General features: G+C 43.6%; 1 protein-coding gene across 8 annotated transcripts in view; it reads right to left on the bottom strand.

Moving 5' to 3' along the window:
- Positions 1-125: 125 nt before the first annotated feature.
- LOC144931689 (PHD finger protein 20-like protein 1) overlaps positions 126-17,524 on the bottom strand; it is a 28,767-nt gene continuing 11,368 nt past the window's right edge. For 4 of the 8 annotated variants that reach the window (XM_078855851.1, XM_078855855.1, XM_078855856.1 and 1 more), the window contains 14 exons: positions 16,999-17,245; positions 16,232-16,333; positions 15,768-15,823; positions 15,235-15,298; positions 14,922-15,071; positions 14,183-14,332; positions 13,788-13,829; positions 12,736-12,837; positions 11,485-11,669; positions 9,161-9,260; positions 8,220-8,415; positions 6,968-7,433; positions 6,229-6,487; positions 126-5,217 (listed from right to left, as the gene is read on the bottom strand). In XM_078855851.1, coding sequence (XP_078711977.1) covers positions 5,081-5,217; positions 6,229-6,487; positions 6,968-7,433; positions 8,220-8,415; positions 9,161-9,260; positions 11,485-11,669; positions 12,736-12,837; positions 13,788-13,829; positions 14,183-14,332; positions 14,922-15,071; positions 15,235-15,298; positions 15,768-15,823; positions 16,232-16,333; positions 16,999-17,245 — 2,256 coding nt within the window. In that variant the 3' untranslated portion in view covers positions 126-5,080. The remainder of the gene's footprint in view (positions 5,218-6,228; positions 6,488-6,967; positions 7,434-8,219; positions 8,416-9,160; positions 9,261-11,484; positions 11,670-12,735; positions 12,838-13,787; positions 13,830-14,182; positions 14,333-14,921; positions 15,072-15,234; positions 15,299-15,767; positions 15,824-16,231; positions 16,334-16,998; positions 17,246-17,524) is intronic. The other 4 variants (XM_078855854.1, XM_078855853.1, XM_078855852.1 and 1 more) reach the window with 4 other exon arrangements.

The raw sequence follows: 17,524 nt of genomic DNA, 5'->3' as shown, positions 1-17,524 counted from the left end.
AGGTGAAGAATAGGTCTGTCGAGAAGACAGAGTCTGAGTCTGAGAGTCTGTCTTCTCGACAGACATGGTCTTCACCTGAGGACGGCTGCTTGCGTTGTGGACGAAACGTCGTGAGAATTATTTTATTATGTTTTATTATTTCCATTCTACGTAACTTTACCGAAAGAACCAAGAAGATGAATCTGAAGACTCTTACTCATAAAATGTAAATATATAAACACAAATGGGTAACAATTTTAAAACGCAGTGGATCAACACTGAATTCTTCAATGTATACTACAAATATAGTTTAACACAGCACTGCCACTTCCAAAATGTACAACAAGTCGCGTGTATAGTTGCAAGCACAATTTTAATTGTGAATCGAATCATATCCACAACCAAATACAAAGGGTCTTTTATGTCATCGAATTACATTTTTGAGGTCCTCCCATTATAACGTATTAACAGATATAAATGAAATTTACACGGGGAAAAATATTAACTGTGCAACGCTAATTTCTCAAGATTTTACTTTTTCTGAGAAATGCCCATAAGCACCAATAAATTGTGGTGTTATTATTGTACGAGACTGTCTCCCATCAACCAATCTGGTTATACGGCTTTTAATGTAAAGAAGTAAAACATTTTGATTGGCTAGACTGGTCATGGATATGGCCCATGGCCCACGAGGCCAATGAACAAAATTAGAGACCTGTTCCTTTCTGTCCTTGACCCATCTGATACAAATGGACAATGTCGACAAATTCAATGTATGCATTTACTGTACACGGATAAAACTATACAAATGTCCATTATGCTCATTACATGACTGCACATTCCGACAGACCTACTCTCTAATGCCACTCAATCAACTAATTACAAATATTCATTACACTTTAATATGTTACTGATGACACTGGTTTGGTGCATTTGCGCATTATACAAAATGGGTGACAGATATTCTAAAAGTCATCACATCAATTCCTCAAAAGGAATATAAAATTTCTCAAAAGGGAAAAACGGTAATATCACAACTTGCAAAGTTACCAATGTAATAACATGAATATTATACAGTATTTCATGAAAGACAAGTAATTTGTGACAAAGGATAACGTACGAGCTGCATCGCAGATTAATATAAATGTTAAAAATGTATAAAACAGCTAGGTACCAGTTAAGCATGCATCACTCAACATAGCTTCAATATTAAAGTTGCACAATATACAATATAAACAATTGCATGCTGTTTTGAAAGCAAAACCTGAAACATAACTGCGTATCATTGTTTTGAAACCAAACATTTCAAAAATACACAACTGCTGTTTACTATTAAAATTATATATTTTAGGTGTGCTACACATTTCCTCCGTCCTGTATAGCTATGCCATCTATATATGCAATTAAGTCCAAAGTATGCAAAATTCCAACATTTCCGCAGTCAACCCAAGTTCTTTTCGTGCCCACATGAGGTTTATACATATTGTTTACAATTTAGCTTCATCATAAACAGTATATTTATAAATATTATGTAATACATATTAAACTTATATCTGCACTGCACCAACTCGTGCAAAATTATAATATTTAGCTTTCGTGAGCTAGACAGAACATCCCTACATTAATGTAATTCATAAACTACAATCGTACAAGCATTAAAGCACACATGGTCCCAGGGCTGTTTTACAAATTACTGTGATGGACAAATGGCAGACTTCTAGTATAAACTTCCCATTAAAATTATGGCTCGTAAAGTCACTTGTTTGCAGAAGATAAACGATGCTCATGTAACTTTCTACGTTGAACTTTCCACTCTAAGGAATGTTTGACCTTTCAGCAACCTAAATTAAACGTCCATTCCATGTCTGGCTTGATTCACAAGCACGTTTTCACTTTTGAAGTTCACCTGGCAGCATCTTCTGCTCATAGCACATGAATTCAATCTGTGAACAGCAGCCCATCCCAAATCAGAGACAGGCATGGAAATTCAACCATGTCACCGCACAATCCACACCCAAAGTTAGACTCAACCAATCAAGCTTAATTAAACCAAAAACTACTTAAAACTAAGGTTTTTTTTTAAAAATCCTTTATATTAAGTTTACTTGCTTGCTTGCTTGCGCGCTTACGACCGTGCAAATATTTCGGTCGTTTTTTAACCCACTTCCCGTGATCCAATCGAGCTGACATTTTGCACACAGACTCGTGCGTGACAATTGATTTTCGTGAACATTTTTTCCATAACTTTACACGTTTTAGGAAAAAATAAATTATATTTAATTACCAATTGCTTAATGGTGGCAGGCAATCATCTGACCCATAGGTGGCAGCCATCTCAAGCCAGAGGACGAGAGGACTCTAGCCGCCACGCATATAAAGGATTTATAGTAAAAAACGTAGTTTTTACGGGTTAATTTTATTTGACCAGGTAAGGCCCACTGAGCTATGTAGCTTTTTTTAGAAGCCACCTGGCCACAAATGATAGCTCGACAAAGTAGCTTATCACGTGTAAATTTATAGCAGCCAAATACTCTAAAACGCATGTTTCTAAATGTGGAGGGAAAAACCAGAGGACCCGGAGAAAAATCCACACAACCACAGGGAGACGGACATGCAAACTCCAAATTTTCAGGCGTCAGGGTTGGAATCGAACCCATGACCTGTATACGAGGAGAGGCAGTTAACATCTTGCCACCGTGCATGCAAGTAAACAGCTCCATCCCATAAACATGTACTGCAAAGTGCTGACTAGCCTGGCATGCTGCCCGACCCTCTGAGCCAAACCCCTGCCATGTAAATGTGTATACCAGCAAGAAGTAACTGGCTTTGCCCGTGGGAAAAATATATTTCAAAACTTGTCTTCTTTAAAAACATAACAAATACACAAATAGTAAGCTATTGTGAAAGCCTGGAGTTCCGTTTGTCCGTCAACAAGATTATAAGAGGCTTGCAGAAGTCCTGAATGAAAAAGTAATAGAAAGTGGGGGGTAAATAGTTGATCTGAAAGGTTTCCAAAAATTGTCGACCCCCCCCAGCCAATTTTTATTTAGTAGGCATGTATACCTACACACCCTACATACACTAGTCAAGTAGTATCTAGAGTCTAAAGTAGTATCGACTGACTAGTATTAACTACTCACTATATAGTATCTACCAGAGGTGTGGACTCGAGTCATGTGACTTGGACTCGAGTCAGACTCGAGTCATGAATTTGATGACTTGCGACTCGACTTGGACTTGCATAACAATGACTTTGTCCCACCTATGAGATGTGGACTCGAGTCATGTGACTTGGACTCGAGTCAGACTCGAGTCATGAATTTGATGACTTGCGACTCGACTTGGACTTGCATAACAATGACTTTGTCCCACCTCTGGTATCTACTGACCGTAGTATCTAATGACTGTAGTATCTACTGCCTGTATAGTATCTACTGTCTAAAGTAGCATCTACTGACTCTCCAGTAGCATCTGGCTCTACAGTAGTATCTACTGACTCGAGTAGTATCCATACACGTATGTATCGTCTATTTACTGTCACTATCCCTCTTTCGTTTTGATCCCAATCCACATTCAATAACTGCGTTTTTAAGTTGCGTCCCTTCCAACATAACATTTATTTTGTTTAATAACATGGATAGGTCATTCGGTTCAATGTTATTTTTGAGACCACACTTTTCCTTCACTTTTGTTAGCTTGTGTAGCTATGGCAGTTATCACCGGACCCCAACAGTTTGCTTTTTCGGACCGTCACTAAAATCTGTCTGCGTTCCCTTTGGTTACCAAACTCTGGGTGACACTCCAAAACCATCTTGGTTACCGCCTTCATTCTACATATATGCCCACAACTTCCTCGTTCATAGGACAAACTGCTATTGACGGTGCTAGTTATTAAATATGACGTGTCAAGTTAAGACTCAGATTTGGACTAAAAAACGTTCCGATTGGGATATTAGAGCTAACAGCATCGCCACGTCAGAATGGTTCCATCAATGGCGGAGCCATTAACAATGTCAATGATTAAATCCTGTAATGATTGCCCCAATTCCAGGTTGTAGGCTTTGTGAAACGAGCATGCAGAAAGACCACAACGAGGGAATTGTGTGCCACATTGTCTCACAAATTACAGGGAAATACATCAACTGATCCTTATGGCGGTACCCCGGGGTACCAAATAATAAAAAAATGGCGGAGGCAATTAAATATTTTATTTCTGGGACACTTATTTTTTCCCAGGGGTGTACTTCACTCCGCGACTGGGGTACCAATCGATCCGAAATCAGTGCCACTCCGCGATGTCGAAACGCAGCGAGGACGATTGTGCTGAAACCCTGAACGCTCGCGTACGCACCGTGGTGGTGCATCGTGTACAGCTCGTCGAGATGAGTCGATTGCCACATCGCCGACCATCAACAGACATCATGCGAGAGCTGGGGCACTATGGTACCGCCATAAGGTTCAACGGTTGATTCTGTAGTGAGGATTGAGGCATGGTGGAACGCAGTCTGCAATTAAATGGCCTTTTTATGAAAAGCCAATTACCAAATGTGTCTTAAAAGTCTGCAAAAACAGCCTGCTGACATCCATTAGCAATTTTTTTTCCCCTTGTCCCCACTGTGATAGATAAGCAGGATAAAAAAAAAATCTGATTTATATTCACTCAATGTCTGCACTCTCTTAAGTGCAGCTGAACAAGTTACTTCAATGCATTTTAAAAACATGAAATAGACTTCACTTTTTGATTGCAGTGGACACACTGTAAATGCAGACGGGCAGTTTAGGCTGGGTTAAATATGCACAACTCTTAAAAACTATAAAAACATTATAAAATACGTTTTACAACCATGGCATCTAAGGGTGGTTAATACAAACATGGGTAAAATAAAAACATCTATGAATTCAAAAATACATACACTTGAGTCGTTTTGCTTATCAGACATGGTTTGATAAGCAAAACACATGACATGGTTTTGATAACTATGTTTTTAATCATCTGATGATCTTAAGCAAGGAACAAGTGTATTGAATGTGCTCGTGTGCTACCCAAGGTTTTGGTTTATGATGAGAATTGAAAAGTGATTGTTGCCGGGACGAGCCTGATTCAGGCGCAAAGCGTGGACAGCTGCTGCAGTTTCTGCAGGTCAGCTGCCATCTGACGAAGGCTCCTTTTGACGCGTGGCAAACGCAGCTCCAACTCCGAGCTCTGCTCACACGTCGACTCGAACATTCCTTCCAGAGCTGCAGAGGAGAACGTGAGCACAGGACGCAACATTTAAAGCGGTGTAGAATGTTGAACAGTTCGTCAAATGTCACAGCACCACCTAGTGAGAAAAAGAGACCATTGCAATGTTAACAAATTTTAATTACATTGGTAGCGGAAGGGGAGGACGCGCTATTGGGGGATATCATTAATTATATTCATCTGTGGATAGTACCTCTTTTCATTGCGGATAATAGAACAATTTTTCTTATCTATAGAAAGTCCTGAATAGTTTTGACGAGCTTGGTACTACTGGTGACTCTTCTTTTACAGATAACCGTGAATAAGAATTTGCCACCATTTCTGGATTCATTTTCTTATCCGCAGATAAGCATGGGTAATGGAAAGAATCAATGGATCGATTTGGGGACTCAAACAATAACGAGTGGACAAGTCTCAGACATGGCTAAGTGGCAGAGGTGTGGACTCGAGTCATGTGACTTGGACTCGAGTCAGACTCGAGTCATGAATTTGATGACTTGCGACTCGACTTGGACTTGCATAACAATGACTTTGTCCCACCTATGAGATGTGGACTCGAGTCATGTGACTTGGACTCGAGTCAGACTCGAGTCATGAATTTGATGACTTGCGACTCGACTTGGACTTGCATAACAATGACTTTGTCCCACCTCTGCTAAGTGGTAACCGAGTTTGCTACTTGTTACAGAGGTTCGTGATCCGAGCCCTGGAGCAGCCCTGGTAAATACTCTTGGTGGATTAACCAAAACAATGCCTCCTCCCTTTCACAGTGAAAGTTAGATATCCTGTGACGTTATTTGAAAACGAATCGGCCACGTGTGCCGGCGTCGCATTGTAACTTTAAAAAATGTACCTGATTGAGTCAAGCCACCACATAGACATGAAACTACTGCTGACTAGTCATCTGTGAAATAAAGGAACTTCGTAACATCACTGTGCCTTGAGAATGGCGGCACAAAAACCGACATTTACTCAAGATTTAATTTGGTGGTGGGGGGGGAACGTACTGGTCAGCTGCTCTTCCAGGAAGTCCATACGCTTGGCTACATCGTCTTGGAGTGCCTCCACGTGCAGCAGCAGCTCAGAAAGGCACAGGTGCTGCTGTGCCACCCCTCCGGCTTGCTGATGATGTCCAGCTGATTTCCAGCCGGCCCCAGAGTTGAGCCCCGCTGCTCCCAGAGATGGCCCCCCTTCCTCCTCCATTCCACTCCCGGCGCCTGTCTCTACACTTGGCGTCTCATCACTGCTGCTGCCTCCACCATTGTTCTTTAAACACATGCACACGATGACAACATCATTATCAGCAAATAACTTTTTTACAACTGCTCTTTGTTTTAAGCGTATTGTCCTTCCCCTGCACCTCCGATTAACACGGTTGGCTACATACGGCGTGGAAGAAGTTCAACATACATGTGGACAATAATGCACGAGTTGTTTTTTTGAATTCTTGCTATCTTTTTTAATGGTCCACACACACCAGCAAATAAACAACACGTTTAGAGCAGTTCTCATTCAGATCTACAGGTAACCAATGTCATCTTGGCCAACAGGTCACCATCAACAGCTTAAATTTAAGGCAAACATTGTCAAAACGTAGTTAGTGAATTCTACTTGTAATACATTACAGATTGTCGAGGGCGGAGATCAGGTACGTTCCTGGAACTTCAAAACAAGGCAGGAAGATGAAAAACAACCCCACTTAAACCCGTAGAGATTGAGTTGCAATAGATAAAACACATTCTTTACCTCGCAATTGCCTACTCCTGCAGCGCTGCAGTAGGTGGCATCCAGGCCGTAGATGAAGCTGCCAGCCGTGTTGGTCCTCCCCGAGTCGGCAGCGTATGTCGTATCAGACCCGCTGTCCCCGTCCCGCCCTGTGCACTCGCGCCACGCACGGGCGTTGGCTGCGCGCGCCGCCGCGGGCCCGGCTCCCTGCGGCTTCTGGTAGCAGTGCTCGCTGGTGATGTAAGTACTCTCGCTGGGGGAGTCCGCTTTGACTTCTCTCTCCGAATCTTTTCCCGGGGGTACCTGGGAGCTGTTGACGCCGTTCACGCCTTCCAAACCCGCAAAGGGCCCATCGTTCGTGCTTGCCGAAAGGGCTGGGCACGCCTCGAGCCTGCTATCATTTTCCGGCAGGCTGATCAACTCGGTTTTTATTCGCTCCGTCCTCCACGGTGACGCCCACAGCATCAAATCTGAGCGGTCCTCAGTCCTGCGAAAATACAGGGCAAATATTACACACAATAGTGGCCAAGCAAGTCAAGGGACTCAGGTCAGTGCCAAGAGAACACAACAAGTGCCCGAGATCCTGGGTTACATCCCTTAAAATGTAATAGTAAAGCATTCCCTTGGATAGGGTTTAAAGCCTACAAGCCAAACATTATTTGTGGCTATGAATTTACAAACCGAACAATGCAATTATCTGCACAATGATCTCCAAGTGGGCAAGTGACTGAAATACAGAAGTTGAATGCCTGTGGTGTTAACGATTTCAAAATAAAACATTACCCTGGATCACATTTGGTGAAAACAAAATATTACACGAGTCACATTTATAACACGTATATGATTTTTGCAGCAAGTCAATAGTGTAAGTTAGAGGTGTGGAATATTAAATAAATACATGTAACCAAAAAGCCAACCCCATCCAATAACGGGACTTTGGGCTTAGAAGAATAAAAACCGCGTAGAGAATGGTGCCGAAACTTTCATCAGCGCAAAATTTAGGGCGGTGGTTCTTAACCTTTACTGCAGCCTTGCACCCCCCCCCTTTGGTTCTCAAGCATTAAAACAAGTACGTTAGTAAATACATAGGTTTGTTGAAACCAAGTAGTAATACTTACGTGCCCGCGCTTAATATGTGTTTCGATGACTAACCTTCGAGAAAAATCTGGCATGTCTCGCACCCCCGGGAGGTGCGTGCACGCCAGGTTAAGAAACACTTATTCGGGGCTATCGAACACGGAGGGTCGGATGGGTGTGTGCTGTGCTCGCTCACTTGGCAATGTGGATCTTGAGCTTGAGGCCGTGGATGACCTCGTGCACGCGGTGCATGTCGGCCAGCAGGCGCTGCAGCGCCGCAAAGCTGGCCGCGTGGCGGCTCCAGTAGCTGTCGCGTGCGAAGGAGAAGGACTGAAGACGGCCTTCCACCAGCCAGTCGCGCTCGAACGCGAACCGTGCGCTCCAGCGCTGGCCTGCCCCGCACCACCACCAACCCAGAGATGTCATCGTTACGGCGGCACGGCCACACGTTGCACAAGGATGAAGGCCATTACGGCGGTGAGACTACGTTACGAGGATAAATGCCTCGGCAGCTCTAGCACCTCGGCTCATCTCAACCATGCCAAAAGTCCTGCCAGTCTAGCACAAGGGAACACCACAGTTGTAGCAGTCCCTGTGTGGCACAAGGAATGTGCAGCACCAACCTCAAAGGGGGCGGGCATGACTGCCGTTAGGGGAAGATGTGCAACGTGCTTATTCCAAATATATGTATAGAGGTAATGTTTCAAATGTTGACCAATCACAAGGCTGTGATTAAATCCTGATGGGAACCAACAAAAGTTCATATTGTGTGCTGCATTCACTCCCGTAAAATGCAAATTACCTCAAGGATCTTAATGGTATAACCCAAGGTTGAGTGTTATACAGTAATTTGTTGTTATTTTTCTCCCCACCGAAAGGTTAAGAAAGTATTTAAACTGTAGTTTAACGTAGGTGCTCTAAGTCTGCAAGACATTTGATAAAAAAATAATCAATAAAACAACAATAAACAGGGTCAACAGGTGATGTAAGTGTTGCATGTGGAACATGAGAGGGATGGAGGGGATACTCGCTAATGAAGGCGAGAGGTTATTAGTGAAGCAGGCGTGATCGAGAGATGGGTTCAAGAGGTAGACTGCCACTAATGAGCAAAGAGCACTGAAGAAGAGCCAGACTTACCCGGAGGGTCCTGGCACACATGGCATGAATATCGGTCAGGGATGTTCTCCTCCGTGAATCCCATGCAGACACTGTGCTGCCAGCAACTGCACATCTCACACTGACAAGAGAGCAGATTAGGGTCACAGCAATCTCTACCCAACACTTATAAAGTGTAATATTCTTTTACGTGTGGCTTTTCCAGATATTGCATTGTGATGGTTGTCTTTTCATATCTCGTGGTGGCCAGATTTTAACTCTCTCACCTGGTATACAGGAGGTCGTGGTTTTGATTCTGACCCAGATATCTGCTGTATATTTGGAGTTTGCATGTTCATTGTTCATCCCGTGGTCACGTGGATTTTTCTCCGGGTCCTCCGGTTTTTCCCTCCACATTTAGAATCATGCGTTTAGATAATTTTGCTGCTATACATGTCCACATGATAACTCACTTCGTTTAGCTATAATTTGTGGCCGGGTCGCTTCTGAAAAAAACCTATATAGCTCAGTGGGCCTTCATCTGCTAGAATAAAATAGTTAAAAAAATAATTATTTGGAGTATACCTAATTTGAATTCGCATCCATGTAATCTCATGTTTGTTCCTTGTGGCAGGCAGTGACCATTAGGCGTGCGGGCATCTCCTATTTACAACTACATGCGGCGACTTCACGTCTGGTGGGTTCACCTTCAGCTCACCTTATACGAGTGTTTTTTTTAAACGAGGGAATAACCTTAACGCTTGGTGTTGGCACCAGGATAGGTCAAAGTTTAACAAATAATTCTGGGGGGATAAAGACCAAAATTCCTATTTAAACTTCATTGGTACGCTTACTAAAGAGTGCGGAACAATGTCAATGTCCGCAACACTGCGATTCAAATCATATGAGGTTGATGTTGTTTTGGACGTATCGATCTCAAAGCCAACTTGGCCTGTCATCGGGTGAAAGGTGTTTAACCGAGTGTCACCAAGGAAATAACGCCGGGAGCAACACCAAAAGGCAACTGCAAGCTGGGGAGCCGTGCAAACGGCTGTCCATCGGCACAGGTGGGGCCAGAGCGGCCAGCTACAGCCATATCGGGCGATTGCGGTCCTTGTGAGCAGCAGCAGACAGATTTCTGTGCTGGTGCAAAGAAGATATTTTCGCACTGAGAGAGGAGGAGGAGATCTGGCCATGCTGACAGGTCTCTGCTATACTTATAACGTCACCAAATCTCACCTTTCACCCTTGAATGAACCATCTCGCTGAATGACATACTGGAGCCTCGGCTTCATACAACTCTGACACAAATATCTTGCCTCCATCACGTGTATGTTGGGCGCGTTTTTTCTTTAGTATTGTTGAATTGCTGTAACAATAGTGCTGGATGTTATTCTGAGATAATGGTTGATACTCTGACATTATTAAAACACTTAGATTGGAAGTGTCTTGGTGCTGGAGTGTTACTTGTTTTTAGTCCATGTATTATGTAACTATTCTAAGGCTGTATCCTGCTGGCAAGGTCTATGCACCCTAGATATGAGACATTATAATTGATAAACATAATATACCCCTAAACCAGGGGTGAGGAACGTGCGGCCCGCGGGCCGTACGAGGCCCGCAAAATCATTTGGGTCTGGCCCTGCCAAGGCAACCGCAGGCGAGACTCGAAATTCAATAAATCTAGGAGCAAACCTGGAAAAGCAGTTGCGAGTAGCAACATCATCAATACCAGCTAACATCACACGCCTCACCAAAGAGAAGCAGTTCCAGCCATCACATTAGGGGTGAGTTAATAAAATGTTTGACCAAATATAACTAATTTTTAAGCTGATAATTTTGTATGGCACGCGAATGATGTTACAAATATCCAAATGGCCCTTGGCAGAAAAATGTTCCCCGCCCCTGCCCTAGACAATGAGAATGATTAATTATACTATTAATTATAAGACCTACCCACACAACAATATGTGAGCAAATCACATGCCCTTCTGAGGGAGTGCGACATCAACAACAAGCAAACATTCTTAGTGTTAAAAACAAATCACACACACGCAGACGAATCAATTAGTTGAGGGCTATTCTGAGAGAAAATGGGAGCAGTTTTGTATAAAACGGTGATAATTCTTACCTCAACATTTGTGAGTAATGTATCAGAAACTATAGACTTAAATGGGTGTTCGCGCTAGATTACGCATGCAGTTCCATTACCGATTAGCAGTTCACACATCCGATTGGCACTGTTGGCTACGTACGGTGCGAAAGAAGTTCAACATACATACCGTGTCAAACATTAAACACAGACACAATGTGCATAGAGGCCAATTGTTTTGAATCTGCGACGTTCCCAATCTAGTTTTTGGCACCTGCCAGTAGAGCCCAACCTGGATCATGAACCCCGTCTCCTCGTTGACGCCACAGGAGCAGCGCACGATCTCATCCCCACCGGCTCCGTCCTCGTCCTGGGAGTCGTCTGCGTTCCCCGACGTCTCCTCCAGTCCCAGGGACAGGCTGTCCACAGAATCCGCCACCGAGGCACCGTCTGTGCTCTCTGCAACACACGCGAGCGCGCAATGTTGGCACATGCTACGCTTGTTCCTGGTGTAAAATTCTGTGCTTTCATGTACCATGTGGAAGGTTTCGATTTAAAGCTTTCGTGACTGCAGGGATTCATCTTCTTGGTTCTTTCAGTAAAGTCACGTAGAATGGAAATAATAAAATAATAAAAATTTTACATAATAAAATAATTCTCACGACGTTTCGGACAACGCAAGCAGCCGTCCTCAGGTGGAGAACAGGTCTGTCCAGAAGACAGGACGGCTGCTTGCGTTGTGGCCGAAAAGTCGTGAGAATTATTTTATTATGTTTTATTTTCATTATTTTATTATTTCCATTCTACGTGACTTTACCGAAAGAACCAAGAACATGTGGAAGGTGTTCACAGTCGTGTTGTAGTTATTTTATGCTTTGCTCTTTCACTTTATATCACCAAGAGACCAATCGTTGTGCAACACAACACTTCCCACCCTGTCTGAAAGTGACATGAAGGGCACCTTTTCAACTATATTTTCTGCTTGTCCTACACCCTGTACACACACATCCATACATATATGCTCATCCCCGCAATTCAGTTTATTGATTTACTTATTTAGCAGCAAATGGCCATCAATTTATGAGTGGGACCTGGTGAAAGTACTAATTATAAGAGTTATCCATTAACTCCCTTGCTTTAATTCACGTAGAAGTCCATGTTCAGCATTTAACATAACACAGCTCTCCGATGTGCTTTCCCGTTGTACTGCGTGTTGTTGGGCACGATGTCCGACGTTTCACTTCGCGTGCTGGGCGCTTCATCAATCTGGTTCCTGAAAAATCTCCCAGCAGGTGCCGCAAAATAATGGACATCGTGCGGAATAACACGCGGTACGACCCAAAAACACATTCATTGAAAGTCTGCGTGAGCTAAAATTCACTTGTTAGAACATGCTACAGAGCTGAAACCTGACCCATTTCTTGTACAGACCAACCATTGAGGAGTTGCCTTGGATATATGACATTTCTAGGTCAGCCATATATCACCCGTAGAGATGAAAACACAATCCGAAATTTGTCATTACCTTTTCTTGTCTTTTTCTTTTTCTTCTTTTTCTTTTTCGATTTGGACACATCCTTCTCTTTCTCTTTCTTGTCTTTGCTTCTGTCCCTTTCTCTTCTCTTTGCTGAAACATAACAATGTATGTACGTGAGCGTGCACTGCATTTCAATCGATTATACTTACATGAACTAACATGCAGCGATAATTTTGAAAACCATAAAAAACCTATAAATCGTAAAACACAAACATTACAGGATACCTCGATGAAGAATGTTAGAAGTGCTGTTTGACAATGTTTAATACTAGGAATTATACTTTTAAGACGGCTTGAATACTATGTTTTTTTTTATTCACAGCAATTGGTAAAGAGGTGAGCTATAGGAGGTGTAAAAAAAGATTGTGTAGGCCTTGGCAGCACCCGTAGCCAATCCTCTTAGGTATCCCCAAGAGGCCTTGCAAGACAGCAACTTCTCTGGAAAGCCGCCCCACCTCCAGCTATACATAGACAAGCGGGCTCTCCAGTCTACACTGGTGCCTATTCCAGGCCTGCTTCAGAGTAGACACCCACACAATGAGCAGCCAAAGGGGCATCCCTACAGTGGCACCACCCGACCCCAAATCTACGCCAAAATCTGGCCAACGCAAGGCAGCTGCCACGCGGTTGCGTCGTTCTTTCAAAGCCTGCCGTAAGTCCGGAGGCAAAAAAGCAATACACACGTGCAGTGCTAAGAGTTGGGAGATACCACGTGTCTGCCTGCTGCATCCAAGGGGACTACCAAAGGGGCATGTCTTCTCCACAGCAGAAGAGGAAGACAAAATAATGCAAGAGAAACAGGCAACCAACTGGCATACATACCAAAAACTGCAGGGCCAAATGAAGATAAAATAGGCGAAGGAGAGAGGGAGAAGCAATAATCCCCCCAACTCTTTTATAGGTACAGGTAGGGTAGCCTTCCAGAGAAGTCTTCTCTGTATGACGTTGTAGGTATGTAGAGAATATACCTAACAGTAACTCATCGCTGTGGGTGCTGCCGGGCTGTTCAACAATGGGGTGCCCCAACATAATGACCTTACCATCTGCAGACAGCATTTCACTTTTCGAAGATGAACTTGCATCTGGAAACCAAGAGAACAATGAGGCAATCCTATAACTGACAATCTTAGTATACGGTTATCAAAGATGTATTTAAAATGTCTGGCCTAAAAATTATCAGACATTACTTGTGTTCAATAAATTACATTTATGTTCTAATTATATAACGTGCATTTAACTCAATCACAAAATTATAAAATATTAAACAAATCCGCAATCACAAATCTTTAGAGAAATACAACCAATGCATTCCAATTCTTTTTTGTAAACGTTATCTGCGTGCACGATGATGTGACTAAAGTGTAGATAGAATGCATTCCCGATGGCTGACTGTCGCTGACGTAAGGCAGCAAGCAGCGCGTCTGCCTCTACCCACCGGCCGAGGTACCTTCTGTCCGAGTCTGGGTCCTGTCGTGGGCACTCGACTCTGACAGTGCAGAGGGGCGGCGCCGCCTGCCCGGCGAATCGCTGGTGGCAGAAGCCGGTGAGAGGCCCCTGTCGGGTGAGGAGAGTTGACCTGGAGAGCCTGGGGAATCAGATTAACCCACACGCAACTCACGATCAAGATGTCATCCTGGCCAAAGCCGCTGACGTCACTACACCTCGCCAACACCTATCCTACCGTTAAGATTCCGCAGCTGCTGCAGAGTACTGAGCGTGACCCTAAAGATCTGCCCTAAAAGTATCACACCATCTGGTCTAAAGTCTTCCCCTCGAGACACCCAATGCAGATCGTGTGTTAACCAAGACAATGCTTTTAGAAAATTGCAATTTAAGGACTGCAGCCTGGATTTCTGTTGATGGTGACATCACATGGTGAAGGTTATACCGCACAAGTGAACACACATATATATACACACATTACACAAAGGTGCACACATACTGTGCCAAGTACACACACATACACACAAAAAGCATAAATAAACTCAGACAGAAGTACAAACTCTTAAGCTATATACGCAACGATTCGAAAACAACGATGACACGTCCTTGACTTTCTGTAATCCTACAGTAACTTCTCCGCCCACAACATTTTTTCATGTGATTTACACAACCCTAACTTGGCCGAGGTGGGCCGAGTGCTCTAATAAGGGGCATGTGAAGGCAGCGGCAACCTGCGTGCTGGTTCGAGCGTGGCGAGTGGGAAGAGTCGGACGAGGGGGAGGCGAGGCCGGCCGACGCCCGACTCGATCGGCGCAGACGAAGCGAGTGCTGCCTTGTGATGGCACCTGGCGTCACGCCAGATGCACTCTCAACTGATAATCCTGTATTACAACATATGCAATACATGCATCCATTACAAGATGCAAGGAGCACTTTCACCGTTAACCCAGTGTTGGATGCCAACGATAGCCACTAAACGCTGTGGATGTTCTTCTTTAATTACAAAATTTGTGTTTTTTTAAGTGCAGGAATCGCCAAGCTCACCACTCGGTTGTGTGCTGTTCAGTGGAGAGGTTTCCTTGTTCTCCACAGCCTCCGATGGCCGCTCCTGCAACCACCCAAAAAGCAAAGCCATAATATACAACGATTTTTTTTACCGACACTTTCAATTTTACGTGACCCAATTACCCCGAACAGGCCAGATCTCATCAGATGTTGGAATCCAAGCCAGGAAATGGCTGTACAGCAATATAAATCTGAGGAGAGCTTTGAGTGTTATCACCTCGTATGTGTGGGTTTTTCTCTGGGTTCTCTCTGGGTTTCCTCCCACAAACCAAACACTCTTTGATAGAACTTGCCCAACACTCACAATACAGAACATCCTGAAAATGGGCTTAAGATGCAGTGATACTTTATTATGATTATTATTAAAATATATTATTCAAAATGACAGAAATCATATCATAGTTTAACATGAAAACACTTCAATTTCATTCATGTGGTTGTAATGGTATTTTATTTGTAATTAGCACATCTACCAACCATACCAATTGATGCAACAGACTTATTTTTTTTACCTTGGAGTCTTGGACATCTGCATCTCGGCGCCGAGAAAGTTTAGAAGCCAAAATTCCTGATAAACAACACATACCGACTTTAAGCCATGGTATATTCAGGATGTTGATCCCAGAAAAGCAATTTTAGAGGAATGTTGTGATAATATGAACAATGCACTTTATACCTTTGCCAACAACACAAGACGTGCTTATTGAAACAAACTCGTCATAACTACACATTTCATGACGGAAAATGAACAATACATTGTATGCAACAAAATAGACATCTCCATGTATCTCTCTATGTAAAATTACCAAGTGAGCTTCTTAATGCAAAGGTAAGTAACGCCTATTGTTTGAAATTAGTCACGTGCAAATATATCAACGGAAAACGTAACTAAATGGTTGTTAAAGACTTGCATCGACATTAGTCAATGCTTGGTAATGGGGATTAACGTAGTGCCCTCCCACACAGCACAGCCTACCTGTCAGCTGATTGAGCCGTGCCCTCTTTGCCTGGAAGGCTCCCATGAACGCTGACTTTCTCTTCTTTGCTGCCATAACCTTTGACTGCAGAAGGCTCGCTGCTAAAAATGCGACGACACATTTTACAAACTGGACATTGCGATAACTTACATTTTTGAATGTGCCTTGTTAAGTTGTAAACGTGATGAAAAATGGTTTTAAACCAAAGTAAAGACCAAATTTGCAGTTTTAAGGACGAAGTATGAAACAATAACATGAACACAATGACAAATAAAAACTATAAGAAGCTGATCGGCAGTGAACCTTTCTTCCCCCAGGGCATTTGTGCTTAAATTAGAGCAAGGGTCGCTTTATCAGGAATGTGGATGGGTAGGAATGAACACAAGAAAAGAAAAGCTTCCTTGATAAGCCGGTTCTTCCACCAGTAAAAAACGATTCACTGCCATCTCTACTGAATATACAGTACATGTGAAAATTATTTAAGTTGTATTCAACATTTCTAATAATTTGTAAGCAATGCATTATATCGTCCAGTAAGAAACTAAGCTGCAATAATATTACATCACACACTTACCCGTACGAACAAAGACGTTTTCATTAATTATTACCAAACATAAAAGCACATCCACCTGCACGCACGAACACAAACACTCACGACTGCTCCCAAACGGCGTGGCGTGCGGCACTGCTCCTTTTGAGTCAGTGCTTGTAGCCTTAAAGCATGCTGCAGTGGGGGCACGTGACGCCCAGGGAGTGTGAGCCTCACGTTGGCGAGCTTCAGCACTGCGCTGCTTTTGTGGTTGGGGCAGCGCTTTCTCGCTTTCGCTGCCTTCCTCCGCGTCGCTCCGCCTGCCCTTACGAGCGCCCTCCTCCTCCTCCTCCTCAACGTGGGCAGCCTGCTGCCCCGTCTGTTGGTGCACTGCCTGGTGGTGCCCTGCACGTGCCCGGGACTTGTTGGCCGCCTGCTCCAACGCTTGTGCCTCTACGGTGCTCTTCACGATAGCTGTCCAGTCCTGAAGCCGCGGCGGCGGCGGTGGGGGGTGGGGGTCGGAGGGACGGATGAAATTGTGTGGCTCAGTACAATTCAACATGATGTGGATGACTTTTACCCTTACCGCTTTTGCACGGATTAAATCTTTTAAAATCCAGAGTACAAACTACGATGCATTCGGTGCATATATTGTATAATAGTTAACCCCCCCGCGATTCTAATAACAAAGCCCAATGTAATCACAGATGTGAATGAAATGTTTTGCAGCAATGGATAACTTACGACTAACACAGGCAAAATT

This window comes from Lampetra fluviatilis, chromosome 4 (genome assembly GCF_964198595.1).
Source record: "Lampetra fluviatilis chromosome 4, kcLamFluv1.1, whole genome shotgun sequence".
Lineage (NCBI taxonomy): Eukaryota > Metazoa > Chordata > Hyperoartia > Petromyzontiformes > Petromyzontidae > Lampetra > Lampetra fluviatilis.
Note: the sequence above shows the minus strand (reverse complement) of the source record. Positions and strands in the feature narration are given on the sequence as shown.